General features: G+C 40.3%; 1 protein-coding gene across 1 annotated transcript in view; it reads left to right on the plus strand.

Annotated features, from left to right (window-relative positions):
* The first annotated feature begins 13,964 nt into the window (after positions 1-13,964).
* Positions 13,965-14,952, plus strand: part of LOC121386552 (transmembrane protein 145-like) — a 39,296-nt gene continuing 38,308 nt past the window's right edge. The window contains exon 1 of the mRNA XM_041517493.1: positions 13,965-14,138. Coding sequence (XP_041373427.1) covers positions 14,028-14,138 — 111 coding nt within the window. The 5' untranslated portion in view covers positions 13,965-14,027. The remainder of the gene's footprint in view (positions 14,139-14,952) is intronic.

The following is a 14,952-nucleotide window of genomic DNA, read 5'->3' on the forward strand; positions in this document are numbered from 1 at the left end:
AACAGTGGAAATAAAATATATACTGTTAAAAAAGAAACGCATAGGAGATAGGGGAAGAAGAAAAGTGTTTGATTTTACAAAATATTGGGTGGGTTTTTTTGTACAATGTTGCTGAATTACCATGTTTGTTAATGTTCCTGGAATGGGACAGCATGCCCAAATGCACCCTAAAACAAATGTAACGCACAAACCATTCGGAACCGACTTCGAGAAGCTGGTTTACGGGCTAGGAGACCGTATGTTGGCCCCGTCCTGCGACGTCAACATCGACATTTACGTGTTCGCTGGTGCACGAATGTACAGGGGTGGAACTTGGGAAACTTGTGGCGAGTATGGTTCAGTGATGGACGACAACGTGTTTACAGACGCCGCGATGAACATTTTGCCAACAACTGCGTCGCCCAAGTTGACAGATTAAATGGAGGGAGTGTCATGATGTTGGCAGCCATCTCATACACCGGCAGAAGTGAACTTGTGCTCGTACACGGCAACCTGACAGCTGTATTTATCCAATAGCCGATGTTTAATAAATCAATGTGCTCTAGTGGTGTCGTTAAACAAAATAAACAACTTTCTAACCACTCTGTGTGTGTGTGTGTGTGTGTGTGTGTGTGTGTGTGCGCGTGTCTCTCTCTCTCTCAGTGATAGTGGCCGCACGGAGCTGACAGGCAGACGGCGCTGTAGCACACATTGGAGACCTCGTACCCCGAAATTCTTGAACATGTCCGCAGTACAAACACGCAACACTCGACACCCAACCGAACTTAACGAACCGACATTATGGACTTCTCGAGGAGAGCTCCACAATAAACATTGCGGTGACGTCTGATGGTAGACTTGCTACGGGGCTATGAGTACGATGTTTAATAAACGGTCGCGAAAAAAAAAGTAAAACTTGTTTTAAAGTCAAATGGTAGATGTATAGTCTGTTTTAATCTTTAAATACTTAAACTGTTTTTAAATTAAATTTATTTGATGAGGACTCGCCATCTCTCCCCCCCCCCTCTCGAAATTGGGTGTTAAATATGATTTTTTTTTTTTTGGGGGGGGGGGGTAAAAAGTTGAAAAAATTCCAGTGAAACTCCTCTAAACGGACACCTTTTAGACCAAGCAAAACGTCCGGTTTCAGCAGGTATCCGGTTCAGAAAGGGCCCGCGAAAAACGTCCTGTTTTGAGGGAATTCCGGTTTACAGAGGGTCCGTTTTGAGAGATTTCACTGTAATACAATTGGGGGGTTTTGGAATATTTTTATAAGTTTATATTATGATTATATTCCTCCTTTTTGTGTTACTTATTAAAGAGAATAAAAACAGAGATAAAATGCTGTTTCTGATAAGTATCAGTACTAAAATTGGAGGGGGGGGGGGATGGAGGCAGAAATGCGTGGTTTTAACAACAATTAACATATTTTGGACAGAATCCACAAATATTTCATTTTTGACATTAATTTTTAATACAATTTTCTTTACAACGTGGTGATGGCAGGGTGCGCGTCTACCGTAGGAGAAATGAACGCTATGCTGACTGTTGTGTTCTTGAACGAGATCGTTTCGGGGGTGGGGGTTGTGTCATGGTCTGGGCAGCCATTGCCCATGGTTATCGTTCACCACTAGTCGTCACTGATGGCAATTTAAATGCTCAACGTTACCGCGATGACATTCTCGCTCATCACGTCATTCCTCTGTTCCATAATAACGCCAACATCTCGATTTTTCAGCATGATAATGCCACCTCTCATACAGCTAGAGACACTGATTTCATTGATGACTGGCCCGCTAAAAGTCCTGATCTCAACCCCATCGAGCATGTCTGGGATAGTCTGGACAGACGATTGAGGCGGCGTCCCAACCCACCCGCTAACGTCAACGAACTTCGTCAAGCGCTCATTCAGGAATGGAACAATATTCCACAGGCAGAAATCAACACTTTAGTCAATTCTATGCGCCTGCGATGCACTGCAGTGGTCAATTCAAGAGGTGGTCATACCCGTTATTAAGTGGGGTTTTTTGTTGTTTAACCCCTACCACACTTGGTGGTAAATTTCTCCCAGTTTCTGTTGACCTATGGCCATGATTTTTGCACCAAACGATGCATCATGGAACACTCTTTAAACGCATATATAACAATTATTCCCCCGGTTTGTTTTCATCAAGTTATGTTCAAGCAAAGTTAGCGGAAGTTTCTTATTTTGTTCAGTATATATAGTTATTTCTTTAAATAGCAGGTGCATATGCACTGTCTTTTTTTATGAGTGGGGCGCCGGGCATGGTAAAAAGGTGTTCGAATAGGGTGGGGTTTTTTATATTTATTTGTTTGTTTGGGTGTGGGTTTTTACGACAACGAAAAAAGGGGGCGCATGCTCCACAGTACCCCCACCCCCGGATCTGCACCTGAATAAAAAATCATGCGCTCAAATAAGGTTCAGCGATGAACAATGCACAATGTTATTGACGTACATGGCATAACATTGCATATTAATTAACTGGGTTATGTGCAGCCAGTGGCGAAGCGTGGGCGGGGTCACCGTGGCGCAAAATTCTGGACTGGTGGAAGGGACTCTGGGAGTGCTAACGGTCCACTGGTTAGGGGGCACATCACTTGCCTTGCCCCGGGCGCTGGCAACCATTGTCTGCAGCTATTGCATAACAAGACATATGATTAAATCCACGTTAACCAAAGAAGGAAATGTTTTATTTAACGACGCACTCAACATATTTTATTTACGGTTATATGGCGTCAGACATATGGTCAAGGACCACACAGATAATGAGAGAGGAAACCCGCTGTCGCCACTTCACTACTCTTTACGATTAGTAGAAAGGATTCTTTTATATGCACCATCCCACAAACATGGTAGTACATACCACGACATTTTATGTACCAGTCGCCACGTTAACTAATGCCAGACACATTTTCATGTAAATCGTGGATTTAAAGAAAAGTGCAGTCAACTAGTAGTACTTTAGGATCGATCTCCGTCGTTGGCCCCATTGGGCTATTTCTCGTTCCAGTCAGTGCTCCACAACTGGTGTAACAAAGGCCGTGGTATGTTGGATGGTGCATATAAAAGATCCCTTGCTGCTAATCGAAAAGAGTAGCCGTGGTATGTGCTATCTTGTCTGTGAGATGGTGCTTATAAAAGATCCCTTGTTACTAACTGGAAAATGTAGCGGGTTTCCTCTCTAAGATTATATGTAAAAATTACCAAATATTTGACACCCAATAACCAAGGATGAATAAATCAATGTGCTCTATTGGTGTCGTTAACTAAAACCAACTTTAACTGATATTTTTTAGCTTTTGTGGCAGCAAATCCTAAAGAAAAATGAGCGCATATGTCACATTTCGGTGAATTTGGACCTGACTGGACCTGGCTGGACCTGGTCCTGAAGTTTATAAATAACTGTTTTTCTTACACACCCGTTGGTGAGAATACCATGCATTATTTGTGACAACACATGGTTGTTAACACACGTACGTGTGTTAACAATTTCAAGACATACGACTCGCTGCTCCTAGGTGATGACCAGGTCACCAGTGCCATGCAGCCAATGAAAAACAGCACGATGGAAAAAGATTACACTGTGACGTATAGTTAACCTGACAATCATGTGTCTGTGACGCGTAAGTTCGCTACAAGTGCAAAGGCTGTAAATAACTTTAGTAAAAAAAGATGTTAAAATTTGTTTAAAACCTGGTTTTTGAGGATATGTAAGAAATAGAATAATACATTCGTATCCGTTAGATACCATTTATCTCACAACTCATTGTTTAAAAACGTATCAAAGGCGCTTTCGCTCGTTATATGCAATTAATTAGTGTTATAATTTTAATTACCCCATACCTGCTTGATCGAGTGCCTGTTTTTATTTCATTCCAAACAATTTCCAATGACTGGTATATCAAACACTGTTGTGTGCTTTTTGTCTTTTGCAAAAGTGCGTACATGTATAAACAAGTCTCAGAAAAATGCAAAAAACATCAGTTCGTTTGTGGTCACTCACCTGACGCAAAATCTAATTTAGGACATCACTGACATTCACATAGGTTATGCAAAAAGAAAATGGGTTATGCCAACCTGGTGCGTAGCCAGAGAGGGAAAAAAACAAAACCGCCGAGGCAAACCCAGACTTGTAAAATAAATATCAATGTCATGGAAAAAATAAAATAAATCTGGGGAAATTCCAGAGACCTATATAAATATACCTTGCTGCAATGATCGTACAGTCCCAGCATATAAGAAAATGTCCACAGCAACCCCCCCCCCCCCCCCCCCCAACAACAACATGCCATTGAAAAACAATTATGAATATAGTCCAATGCAAAAAAATGCAATGTAGAAATTAAAAACTCTACGGCATTGCCGATTGCCGTGGCAATTGCAGGGACTGTCCTATACTGGTATCTGAAAATAGATATCCGATAGACATAGCATTATGTGCCATCTGCAGGTTTCAATAGTCCAATGCAAAAAAGTGTCACGTGGAATTAAAAACTCCACGGCATTGCCGATTGCCGTGGCAATTGCAGGGGCTGTCCTATACTGGTGTCTGAAAATAGATATCTGATAGAAATAACGTATCGGCCAACTGCAGGTTTCTTTCTTATTTAGACCAAGTGTCAGAAATACCCAATGTTAGACTGAATGTAGTCCAATGCCAAAACGTGCCACGTAGAATTAAAAACTCCACGGCATTGCCGATTGCCGTGGCAATTACAGGGGTTGCCGTATACTAGTATCTGGTTTAAACAATATTTATTTCACAAAAGAAATGGATTGGCAAACAGGCCATTGGCCTATATTAATGCCTCTCCACACATACATTGTTACATACAATTTATAATATACACATATATCAGTTGACAGTATCTGAAAATAGATATTTGATAGACGTAGCCTATGTGGGAGTTGCAGCTTTCTTTTTTATTTCGGCCAAATGTCAGAAATACCCAATGTACCCAAGTACTGAAGTACATGTACCTATAATTTAAAGGTCCAGGCTTGTCGAAAACGTAATTCACTATTGTTTGGTATCTACGTATACCTTTTACAATATATATGAAATATCAATAAAACAAATTCTAGAAAAAGTTAATGTTTTCTTTTTGTACATATTCGCAATAACAAGTCGTGTTTTCCGTATTGCTGATATGCCTTTAAACATGTAACACCCCCCCCCCCCCCCCCCTCATTTGATGATTTAAAAATAAATAAAATATACTAAGCTACATTACATTTTAATTTTGCATTTCAGATGCAGCACCTCGAACCTGACTACTGAAACCAGATGCTATTCTATACATAGACATAATTACATTGCTGATTTACTGCCAACAGTTCGAACAGTACAAGCAAAGAAAGAAATGTTTTATTTAACGACGCACTCAACACAATTTATTTACGGTTATATGGCATCAGACATATGGTTAAGGATCACACAGATTTTGAGAGGAAACCCGCTGTCGCCACTTCATGGGCTACTCTTTCCGATTAGCAGCAAGGGATCTTTTATTTGTGCTTCCCACAGGCAGGATAGCACAAACCATGGCCTTTGTTGAACCAGTTATGGATCACTGGTCGGTGCAAGTGGTTTACACCTACTCATTGAGCCTTGCGGAGCACTCACTCAGGGTTTGGAGTCGGTATTTGGATTAAAAAGCCCATGCCTCGACTGGGGTCCGAACCCAGTACCTACCAGCTTGTTGACCGATGGCCTAACCACGACGCCACCGAGGCCGGTAACAGTACAAGCCGGCTGAAAACAGGACCAGAAATAGAAAAAAGAGACGTCTAATATTCAGCACCACTTCACCTGTTGTTTGTAGGGGCGGGACGTAACCCAGTGGTAAAGCGTTCGCTTGATGTGCGATCGGTCCAGGATCGATCCCCGTCAGTGGACCCATTGGACTATTTCTCGTTCCAGCCAGTGCTCCACAACTGGTATAACAAAGGCCGTGGTATGTACTATCCTGTCTGTGGGATGGTGCATATAAAAGATCCCTTGCTGCTAATCGAAAAGAGTAGGCCATGAAGTGGCGACAGCGGGTTTTCTCTCTCAATATCTGTGTGGTCCCTAACCATACATGTATGTCTGATGCAATATAACCGTAAACAAAATATGTTGAGTGCGTCGTTAAATAAAACATTTCCTTGTAATTTCCTTGTTGTTTGTGTAACCAAAATACAGTCTGCAAGGAGTTGGATAAACCAAACGAACGAAGGAAGGAAATGTTTTATTTAACGACGCACTTAACACATTTTATTTACGGTTATATGGCGTCGGACATATGGTTAAGGACCACACAGATATTGAGAGGAAACCCGCTGTCGCCACTTCGTGGGCTACTCCTTTTCGATAAGCAGCAAGGGGTCTTTTACATGCACCATCCCACAGACAGGATAACACATACCACGGCCTTTGATATAGCAGTCGTGGTGCACTGGCTGGAGCGAGAAATAGCCCAATAGGCCCACCGACGGGGATCGGTCCCAGACTGACTGCACATCAAGCGAACGCTCTTACACTGGGCTACATCCCGCTCTAAACCAAATGAGTGCTATGGCAATAGCTGGGTACTAGTAAAATTACTATTGTATAAATAAACCAGCTGGGAATAAATACATATGAGGCTCTGGCAATAGCTGGGTACTAGTAAAATTACTATTGTATAAATAAACCAGCTGGGAATAAATACATATGAGGCTCTGGAAATAGCTGGGTACTAGTAATACACCCCCCCCCCCCCCCATACGCACACTCACTTTTTGGCACCTTCCTACGCCATGGCAAAGTATAAAAGTTGTTAATTTAACCAATGTTATCATGTTACAGCATTATGTTAACAATTTCGTAAAATAAATTACCGACTGAAAGCCATTCAATCCCACACCCACGCTAATAAGCCTAGATACGCCCCCATGTTTTTCTATAAAATACATTCAGTGGATTTGATCTAATTTTCTACTCAATTTTCAGTGTAATAATAATAACAATAATAGTCTCATTGTCCTAATGTAATTTGCAGTTTCTTTCCGTTCAAAAAGTGCACCGTATCGAATCTACATTGCTCACGTATTTCATTGGCATACTACCTGCATTACGCACGTACCTGGCCCGAAGTCGGTCCTAGGTAACGATCAAAGAAGTTTGTTTTGCTTAACGACACCACTGGAGCACATTGAGTAATTAATCATCGGTTATTAGATGTCAACGTATGGTTATTCTGGCTCGTAGTCAACAGAGGAAACCCGTTACATTTTTCCTAATGCAGCAAGGGATCTTTTATATGCACTTTCCAACAGACAGGAAAGCACATACCACGGTCTTTGTCCAATTGTGGTGCACTGGTTGGAACGAGAAAATCAGTCGAATGGATCCACCGAGGTGGTTCGATCCTGTGCCGCAAGCACCTCAAATTCTAAGTAATGTTCAATTTCATTTATCAAGAACGGGTTTAATAGCGAAAAATTACGGCGTAATGAACAACTAGATCGTGTTCTTTTAAGAGAAGACCGGCCTCGGTGGCGTCGTGGTTAGGTCATCGGTCTACAGGCTGATAGGTACTGGGTTCGGATCCCAGTCGAGGCATGGGATTTTTAATCCAGATACCGACTCCAAACCCTGAGTGAGTGCTCCGCAAGGCTCAATGGGTAGGTGTAAACCACTTGCACCGACCAGTGATCCATAACAGGTTCAACAAAGGCCATGGTTTGTGCTATCCTGCCTGTGGGAAGCGCAAATAAAAGATCCCTTGCTGCCTGTCGTAAAAGAGTAGGCTATTTTGCGACAGCGGGTTTCCTCTAAAAAAAACAGTGTCGGACTGACCATATGTTTGACGTCCAATAGCCGATGATGAGATAAAAAATCATTGTGCTCTAGTGGCGTCGTTAAATAAAACAAACTTTACTCTTTTTTTTTACACTCAGTATAAAAAGATGCTATCCCCAGTTAAAAGTGGAACATTCCATGTATGGTCCCTATGTATAAAAATAACATGACAAAATAATATGATAAACACATATTGTATTATAAAAACGATTAACATTACACAACAAAAACAATTAAACTATTAAAATTACCTCACAAATACTAAACAAATATTTTGTACGAAGTTTAACTTTAATCCTATATCAAAGAATCATGGAGGCCATTTAACTTTGATCACATATTAAAGATTACAGTATGGGATCATTGGACAAATACTAATCACCATAAAGAGCATGAAATCACCTTGGTGCAACTAAGCCCCAATTACATTACTTATGTTCATTATAATCTTAATTGTTTATATAATAAAATGTTTTTATATTGGTTTGAGACACAAAATAATAGGGTTTGTCCCACTATTAACTGGGTCCAAGTTTTAGCACTCGTGTAAAATAACTATCAATGGCAATGTGTTCTTTTACCGGGTAACATAACCACACCTTGTAGTCCGCTTTTCGGTACATCTTTCATCGTATATGGTGTCAAATTCTAAGTGGGAAAAGGTTGTATTACTGGGTTTTTATATGCATACATAATATGTCATTGTGTAGAATTCTTTGTCCTATTAATAGAGAAACGGACGGATATTGTTTTACCAAGTATAAGTATGTTACTGTGTTGCAGCGTTTCCATGAAGTGTCCATTTAATGGAAGCCATAAACATGGTTTATGTCCACAGTGTACAGCCGCATTCATAAACGTGCTCTTTAAAACTCGGGGCCCTTCGTGGACAAGGTCATACAGTCAAACCTTTTTATTTATCATCGCCTATTGAGTTTCAAACACGTGGTAAATACTGTGACACGTAGCCTTCAAAGGACATTGAACCCACTACATTTTTTTCCCATCATCGGCAGCAAAGGATCTTTTATAAATTATATATGCACCATCCCACAGACAGTTCAGCACATACCACGGCCTTTGCAACATTAGTCAATGGAGCACTTACTGAAACTGAAAAACAACGAATCATAGAAGGAAAGAAATGTTTTATTTAACGACGCACTCAACACATTTTATTTACGGTTATATGGCGTCAGACATATGGTTACGGCCACACAGATTTTGAGAGGAAACCCGCTGTCGCCACTGCATGGTCTACTCTTTCCGATTAGCAGCAAGGGATCTTTTATTTGTGCTTCCCACAGGCAGGATAGCGCAAACCATGACCTTTGTTGAACCAGTTATGGATCACTGGTCGGTGCAAGTGGTTTACACCTACCCATCGAGTCTTGTGGAGCACTCACTCAGGGTTTGGAGTCGGTATCTGGATTAAAAATCCCATGCCTCGACTGGGATCCGAACCCAGTACCTACCAGCCTGTAGGCCAATGGCCTAACCACGACGCCACTGAGGCCGGTTTACGGTTATATGACGTCAGACATATGGTTAAGGACCACACATATATTGAGAGAGCAAACCCGCTGTTGCCACTTCATGGGCTACTCTTTTCGATTAGCAGCAAGGGATCTTTTATATGCACCATCCCATAGACAGGCTAGCACATACCACGGCCTTTGATGTACCAGTCGTGGTGCACTGGCTGGAATATGAAATAGCCCAATGGCCCAACCGACGGGGATCTTACTTAACCTATAAGGCTACATAGCAAAATTATTTGTTGAGCGTCCTTTTGTTTTGTTTTTTAAAAAAGGGGTAAAGTTTGTTTTGCTTAACGTCACCACTAAGGCATCATGACATATACTCTCAGAGAGTATACCCGCTAAATTTTTTTCATTAGTAGCAAAGGATCTTTTATATATGCACCATCCCACAGACAGGATAGCACATACCACGAACTTTGGTATACCAGTCGTGAAGATTGCTCTCGAACAGCAGAGTAGGGCTGCGTTCAGCCAGATCGAGCAGAAAAACGTCCGCTAGACTGGTTTATGCGTTTCACGGTAAACCAAAATGGTTACAGCTCTATAGTCCGAAGGTTTAATGGTCCGAAGGTTCAATAGTCCGAAGGTTCAATGGTCTGAAGGTTCAATGGTCCGAAGGTTCAATGGTCCGAAGGTTCAGTAGTCCGAAGGTTAATAGACCTAACTATAATCACCAAGAATGGCAAAAGAACAGTGCCAAATGCACTAAACAAATGTGATTTCTTTACAGTAATCACCAAGCGTACCTCTAAAATGTTTTAGGTAACAGCGTTAAGATGTTACCACACGAAGATATGATACATGTTGGATGTCAATTTAAAGACATCTGATTGGCTTCTTAAATATCGATTCAAACCCACCACTGTCTAAGATTAAGGCTACACAAGTCGCAATCTAATTAAAATTAGCTCCACTATTACATGTGGATCTAACAGCAGCCAGTTGGAGCTCATGTCCACCAATCAAAACCTTACTTGCAGAATCATGCCAGTGATTTAAAAATAATTTGAAAATATTCCGAATTATCCTGAGGGTATACGACATGTTTCGTGTGAATTACGAATGCCTTAAAACATGTTTTATTTTATAAAATAAATAATTTGTAATGTAAAACTGAAGACTGATTTAGTTGGGGTTTTTTATAAATAAATAAATAATTTTTAATGTAAAATTGAAGACTGATAACCAATCCCGTACGTATTGGTATGGTTCGCTGTACTGCGGCCACTAAAATATTTTTAGAATTTGTATGCTCCCAAATAATGTTATAAAAGGCGAAGTGTGATTGGTCAATATTTAAATTATTATTTACAGACGAAATGTTACCTGGACATTGGAGACTACGCAGTGTTGTTAGCAATCTGATTAAAATTAGTTCTACTGGTCTAAATAAGGCATTCGTAATTCACATGAAACATATATCGTATACCTCAGCATAATTCGGAATATTTTCAAATTATTTTCAAATCACTGGCATGATTCTGCAAGTAAGTTTTTGATTGGTGGACATGACCTCCAACTGGCTGCTGTTAGATCCACATGCAATAGTGGAGCTAATTTTAATTAGATTGCACAAGTCGATTTCTGTTGTCTGATGACGTACTTGTAAGTCATCAGTGTATATTACGTAAACGCGAGCGCCGTATATAATTTGGTTCAAAATACATTTTAAAGGCGCAGACCATGGTTTCAGCCCGTTTAAATGGACACTAAGTTTAGTTAATCTACAAACCTGCAAGACATCTGGATAAGGTTATAACAGAGAGAAGCTAAAGTTTGTGATGTTTAAACATGGAAATACCGTCCAAAAAATAACTAGAGATTGTCTCGATAACCATTATTTCTCAGACGTGCGTTTTTAGAATTATGAAAAATGTATTTTGGGGCTTTACTAAAACCTGGGTGACCACATCCCAGATGACAGCAACCACTTTAGGTATACAAAAGTCAATATTCTAAATAATAAAATGTAATTTAAATGATCAAAAATGGCTTTAATAGTGAAAATTGCGTCGTAGTGTTTAAAAACTCGGGTCTGTCACTTTAATTTCTCTTGTTGAGTGCTCGCCTGAGGTCTTTGCGTCGCATGATTGAAGCACCTCGATGGATCACATCAACTGATTGTTTTTTTTCTTCTTGTTCTAACCAGTGCACCACATTGGCCAAAGGCCGTGGTATGTGCCTTCCTCTCTGTGGGAAAGTGCATACAAAAGATCCCATGCTGCATTAAGAACAATGTAGCGGGTTTCCTCTGATTATATGGCGTCAAAAAAATAATTCTACACTCGTGTCTCCAGCTCTCGTGTTACTTAGATACTATGTATCTTGCACTTTGTTTAAAATTGTATTCACCTCACGTTTGTTCCCTTTGGCGTAGCCAGAATTTTATATTGGTGGAGGACCACAATGTCATAGAGGGACAACCACATTCAGGGCCCTGGCTGTCGGTAGCATTTTTTGAAGTAATATTCCAAATTCTCTTAACTTTCTGTCCAGAGTCAAGTCCCTGGCTATCCAGAGACAGGACCCGAGATGGACATGCCTGAAACATTATGGGCATGTTAAAAAGGTCCAAGCTCAAGCTGTCGGTAGCCAAATTAGCCATTGGCTAATTGAAAAAAAATTATATTAAAAACAAAAGAAGAGAAAAGGCTAATACAGTTTGAAAGTGGTTAAAAATTTGGCTAAACCATTTTCTATCTGCTGATGTGAACAAACGGTTACATAATCTATCAGACACCTCAAACATAATAATACGAAATATTCAGTTAGCGTAATAGAGATCTCGCGACCGGTATAGAAAAAACGGTGTCATCCAGAAAAGGCCTACAGTGACGTTGTTTTTGAGACTCTTAATAGGGAAGGAAGAAAGGTAATGCTTTATATATATAATGACGCTCTCAACACATTTTATTTACGGTTATATGGCGTCGGACACACAGATATTGAGACAGGAAACGCGATACCGCCACTTCATGGGTTACTATTTTTGATTAGCAGCAAAATCCCACAGACAGGATATTACATACCACGGCCTTTGTTACACCAGTAGTGGAGCACTGGCTGGAATAAAAAAAATAGCCCACTGACGGGGATCGGTCGTGCATCAAGAGAGCGCTTTACCGCAAAATTCAGGTATGTTTTGTTTCTTCAGTTCGAAGACTAATTCCTGACGTGACACGTTAGGTATTACGTAACCACCAGCTCGCCAGAGGGCGTGCGTATTCACTGGGATGGTACAAAATGGCTGCGCCCGTTATATATAATAGCGGTCACATTTAACCGTTTTATTAACTATACGATTATACATGTTGATATTAAGCAATAATGTGCATTATATATCGTTGAATATGCATACCAGGTCAAATGCTTTGATTGTCCCTTCCTTTAATAGAGCGACAGACAAACATAAAAATAATGTGGTTTGAAAAACAAAGAAGAGGTGTACTTGGAGAGAACATAGCCCCCCCCCCCCCCCCCCCCCCCCCCAGGTAACGCCTCCTTGGGTACAGTTTGAAGCAACCCGGAAGCAAAAACGTTTTGTAATGATCATTCATATAGTATTCTGTTAGCCAAGAACATTCTACAGTGGTCACGATTTAAACGCTTGGTGATAATGCTATTAATAAATAATTAGCCTATTTAAAAGAATGCCTCTTTTAAGAGTGAATATTTGAAAACATAAGCCACACCTGGATAGGTCCGTAGTATAATATATGCCTCACCTGGATAGGTCAGTACTATAGTATAATACATGAATTAACAAAAACGAAATGTCGGTATTTAATTAAAATGACTTTACTGATATCCAACAGTTAAAGCTCCTATACCCGGTTTCCATGTTATGATGTCGAATACTAATGCAAAATAGCGGACCCTACACTCCACCTTTATTACACTCGTCCTACTATTCAATTTGCAAGACGTAAACGTGCAGTTATGCCTGCATTTTTATTTAGTAATCGATGATATAACATGGCCACCTTATATAGCGGTTTTACTCTTGGATTTCAATAAACGGAGTACAGTGTTTCGGATCAATGAACCTTCGGACTACTGAACCTTCGGACTATAAAGCGGTCCCCAAACAAAATGGCTAAACTTAGGGTAGCTACTAGGCAACTCGAGCTAAAGGAAAACCCGGTGCATTCAATACTAAGCCTCATTACAGCTAAACCGTTTGCACTCCTGCTTAAGCATTTACTTCATATTCTAAATAATTAACCTCCAAACACGCATGGATTTGTGCAAAAACAAGCGAACGCTTTTCGTAAACAAGGGAGCTAACCGTATACTTCTACCTTGGGTTTAGCCCGCGAACTATCCAACTGCTTCCACGAATCATACAAGAGTTTTGTCCCTTGCCAAATAGTATATTGGCGGCATTAGCTTGAAGTTTAAGTAGGCCAACGGTTCGAGTGACAATTTAAAATAAAAACATGATACACAATAGTTTAAAATTAAAATGTAACGTCATAAATAACCAATCTAATATACATGTAATCATTTCTAAGATTAAGTAGGCCTATATTAAAAACATTGTGCGCTAACGCACCTGTCACCTTTGACACGGATGTGACGTAAAAAAAAGACATGGCGGATTTTATTTAGTTACATAGTAAATATGACCTAAAGACAGATATAACGTACATCAATGGATTCAGTGACTTTAATGTTCTGTTGTTTTGGTAGTTTTTCTTTGTTTTCACATTCTGCTGCAAAACGGGTGGACGGTTTTATTGATACAAGATACAGTGCGAACAAGGTTGTACATTTTAGTGATAAAAATTAAAATAAAACTTTTAACAAGCACAACATATTTGCATAGGCGTACGAGACGAGAGCGGGGGTAGAGGAGCGGGGGGGGGGGGGGGCAACTGCCTCAGTGCTGGAGAAAAACATCAGTTTCGGGCAAAAATTATACAGATATTCGCGGAAAATGTGCTAAGCTGAGACCTTTTTACCATAATTCTACCCTAAAAATTAGCTGTAATCCATGTAAAAATGGGTAGAGATTCGTTTGCAACCCTATATAGCTGTTTGGGAGTAATGGTAGCCTAATATGATTAAAAGTTATGCAGATTCAGGCATTTTCGTTTTTAAATTAGGGCAAAATCCAGCCTGCCCCCTACAAAAATTGGAACATGTACGCCTATGCTTATTTGCCTTCAATTACTGACATAGCCATGATTTTTTATGGTGGAGCATCCACATGGGGGGGGGGGGGGGGGGGGGGGGGGGGGGGGGGGGGGTGGGGGCATGGGGTAGGAAAATATAAAAGGTAGTGGGGGATGTGGGTTTGTGGGTGGGTGGCTGGGCTTAGCCTATGTGCTTATCCCCTGCTTATGCCATGATATACTATCCAACTGTAGTAAACTTCTCAACTTTTTTGAAGACCAATGAATGGCATTTTGTACCAGATTAAGCAGATTGTTTTTTTTTAAAAACAATATTTATTCATTTGAAATAAATGAAATGGATCGGCAAACAGGCTGTAGGCCTATGTAAATGCCTCTCCACGATATAATTTGACATAATACATTAATAGAAATAAATGATGAACATGAAAGATAACATTA

This window comes from Gigantopelta aegis, chromosome 12 (genome assembly GCF_016097555.1).
Source record: "Gigantopelta aegis isolate Gae_Host chromosome 12, Gae_host_genome, whole genome shotgun sequence".
NCBI classification, from domain to species: domain Eukaryota; kingdom Metazoa; phylum Mollusca; class Gastropoda; order Neomphalida; family Peltospiridae; genus Gigantopelta; species Gigantopelta aegis.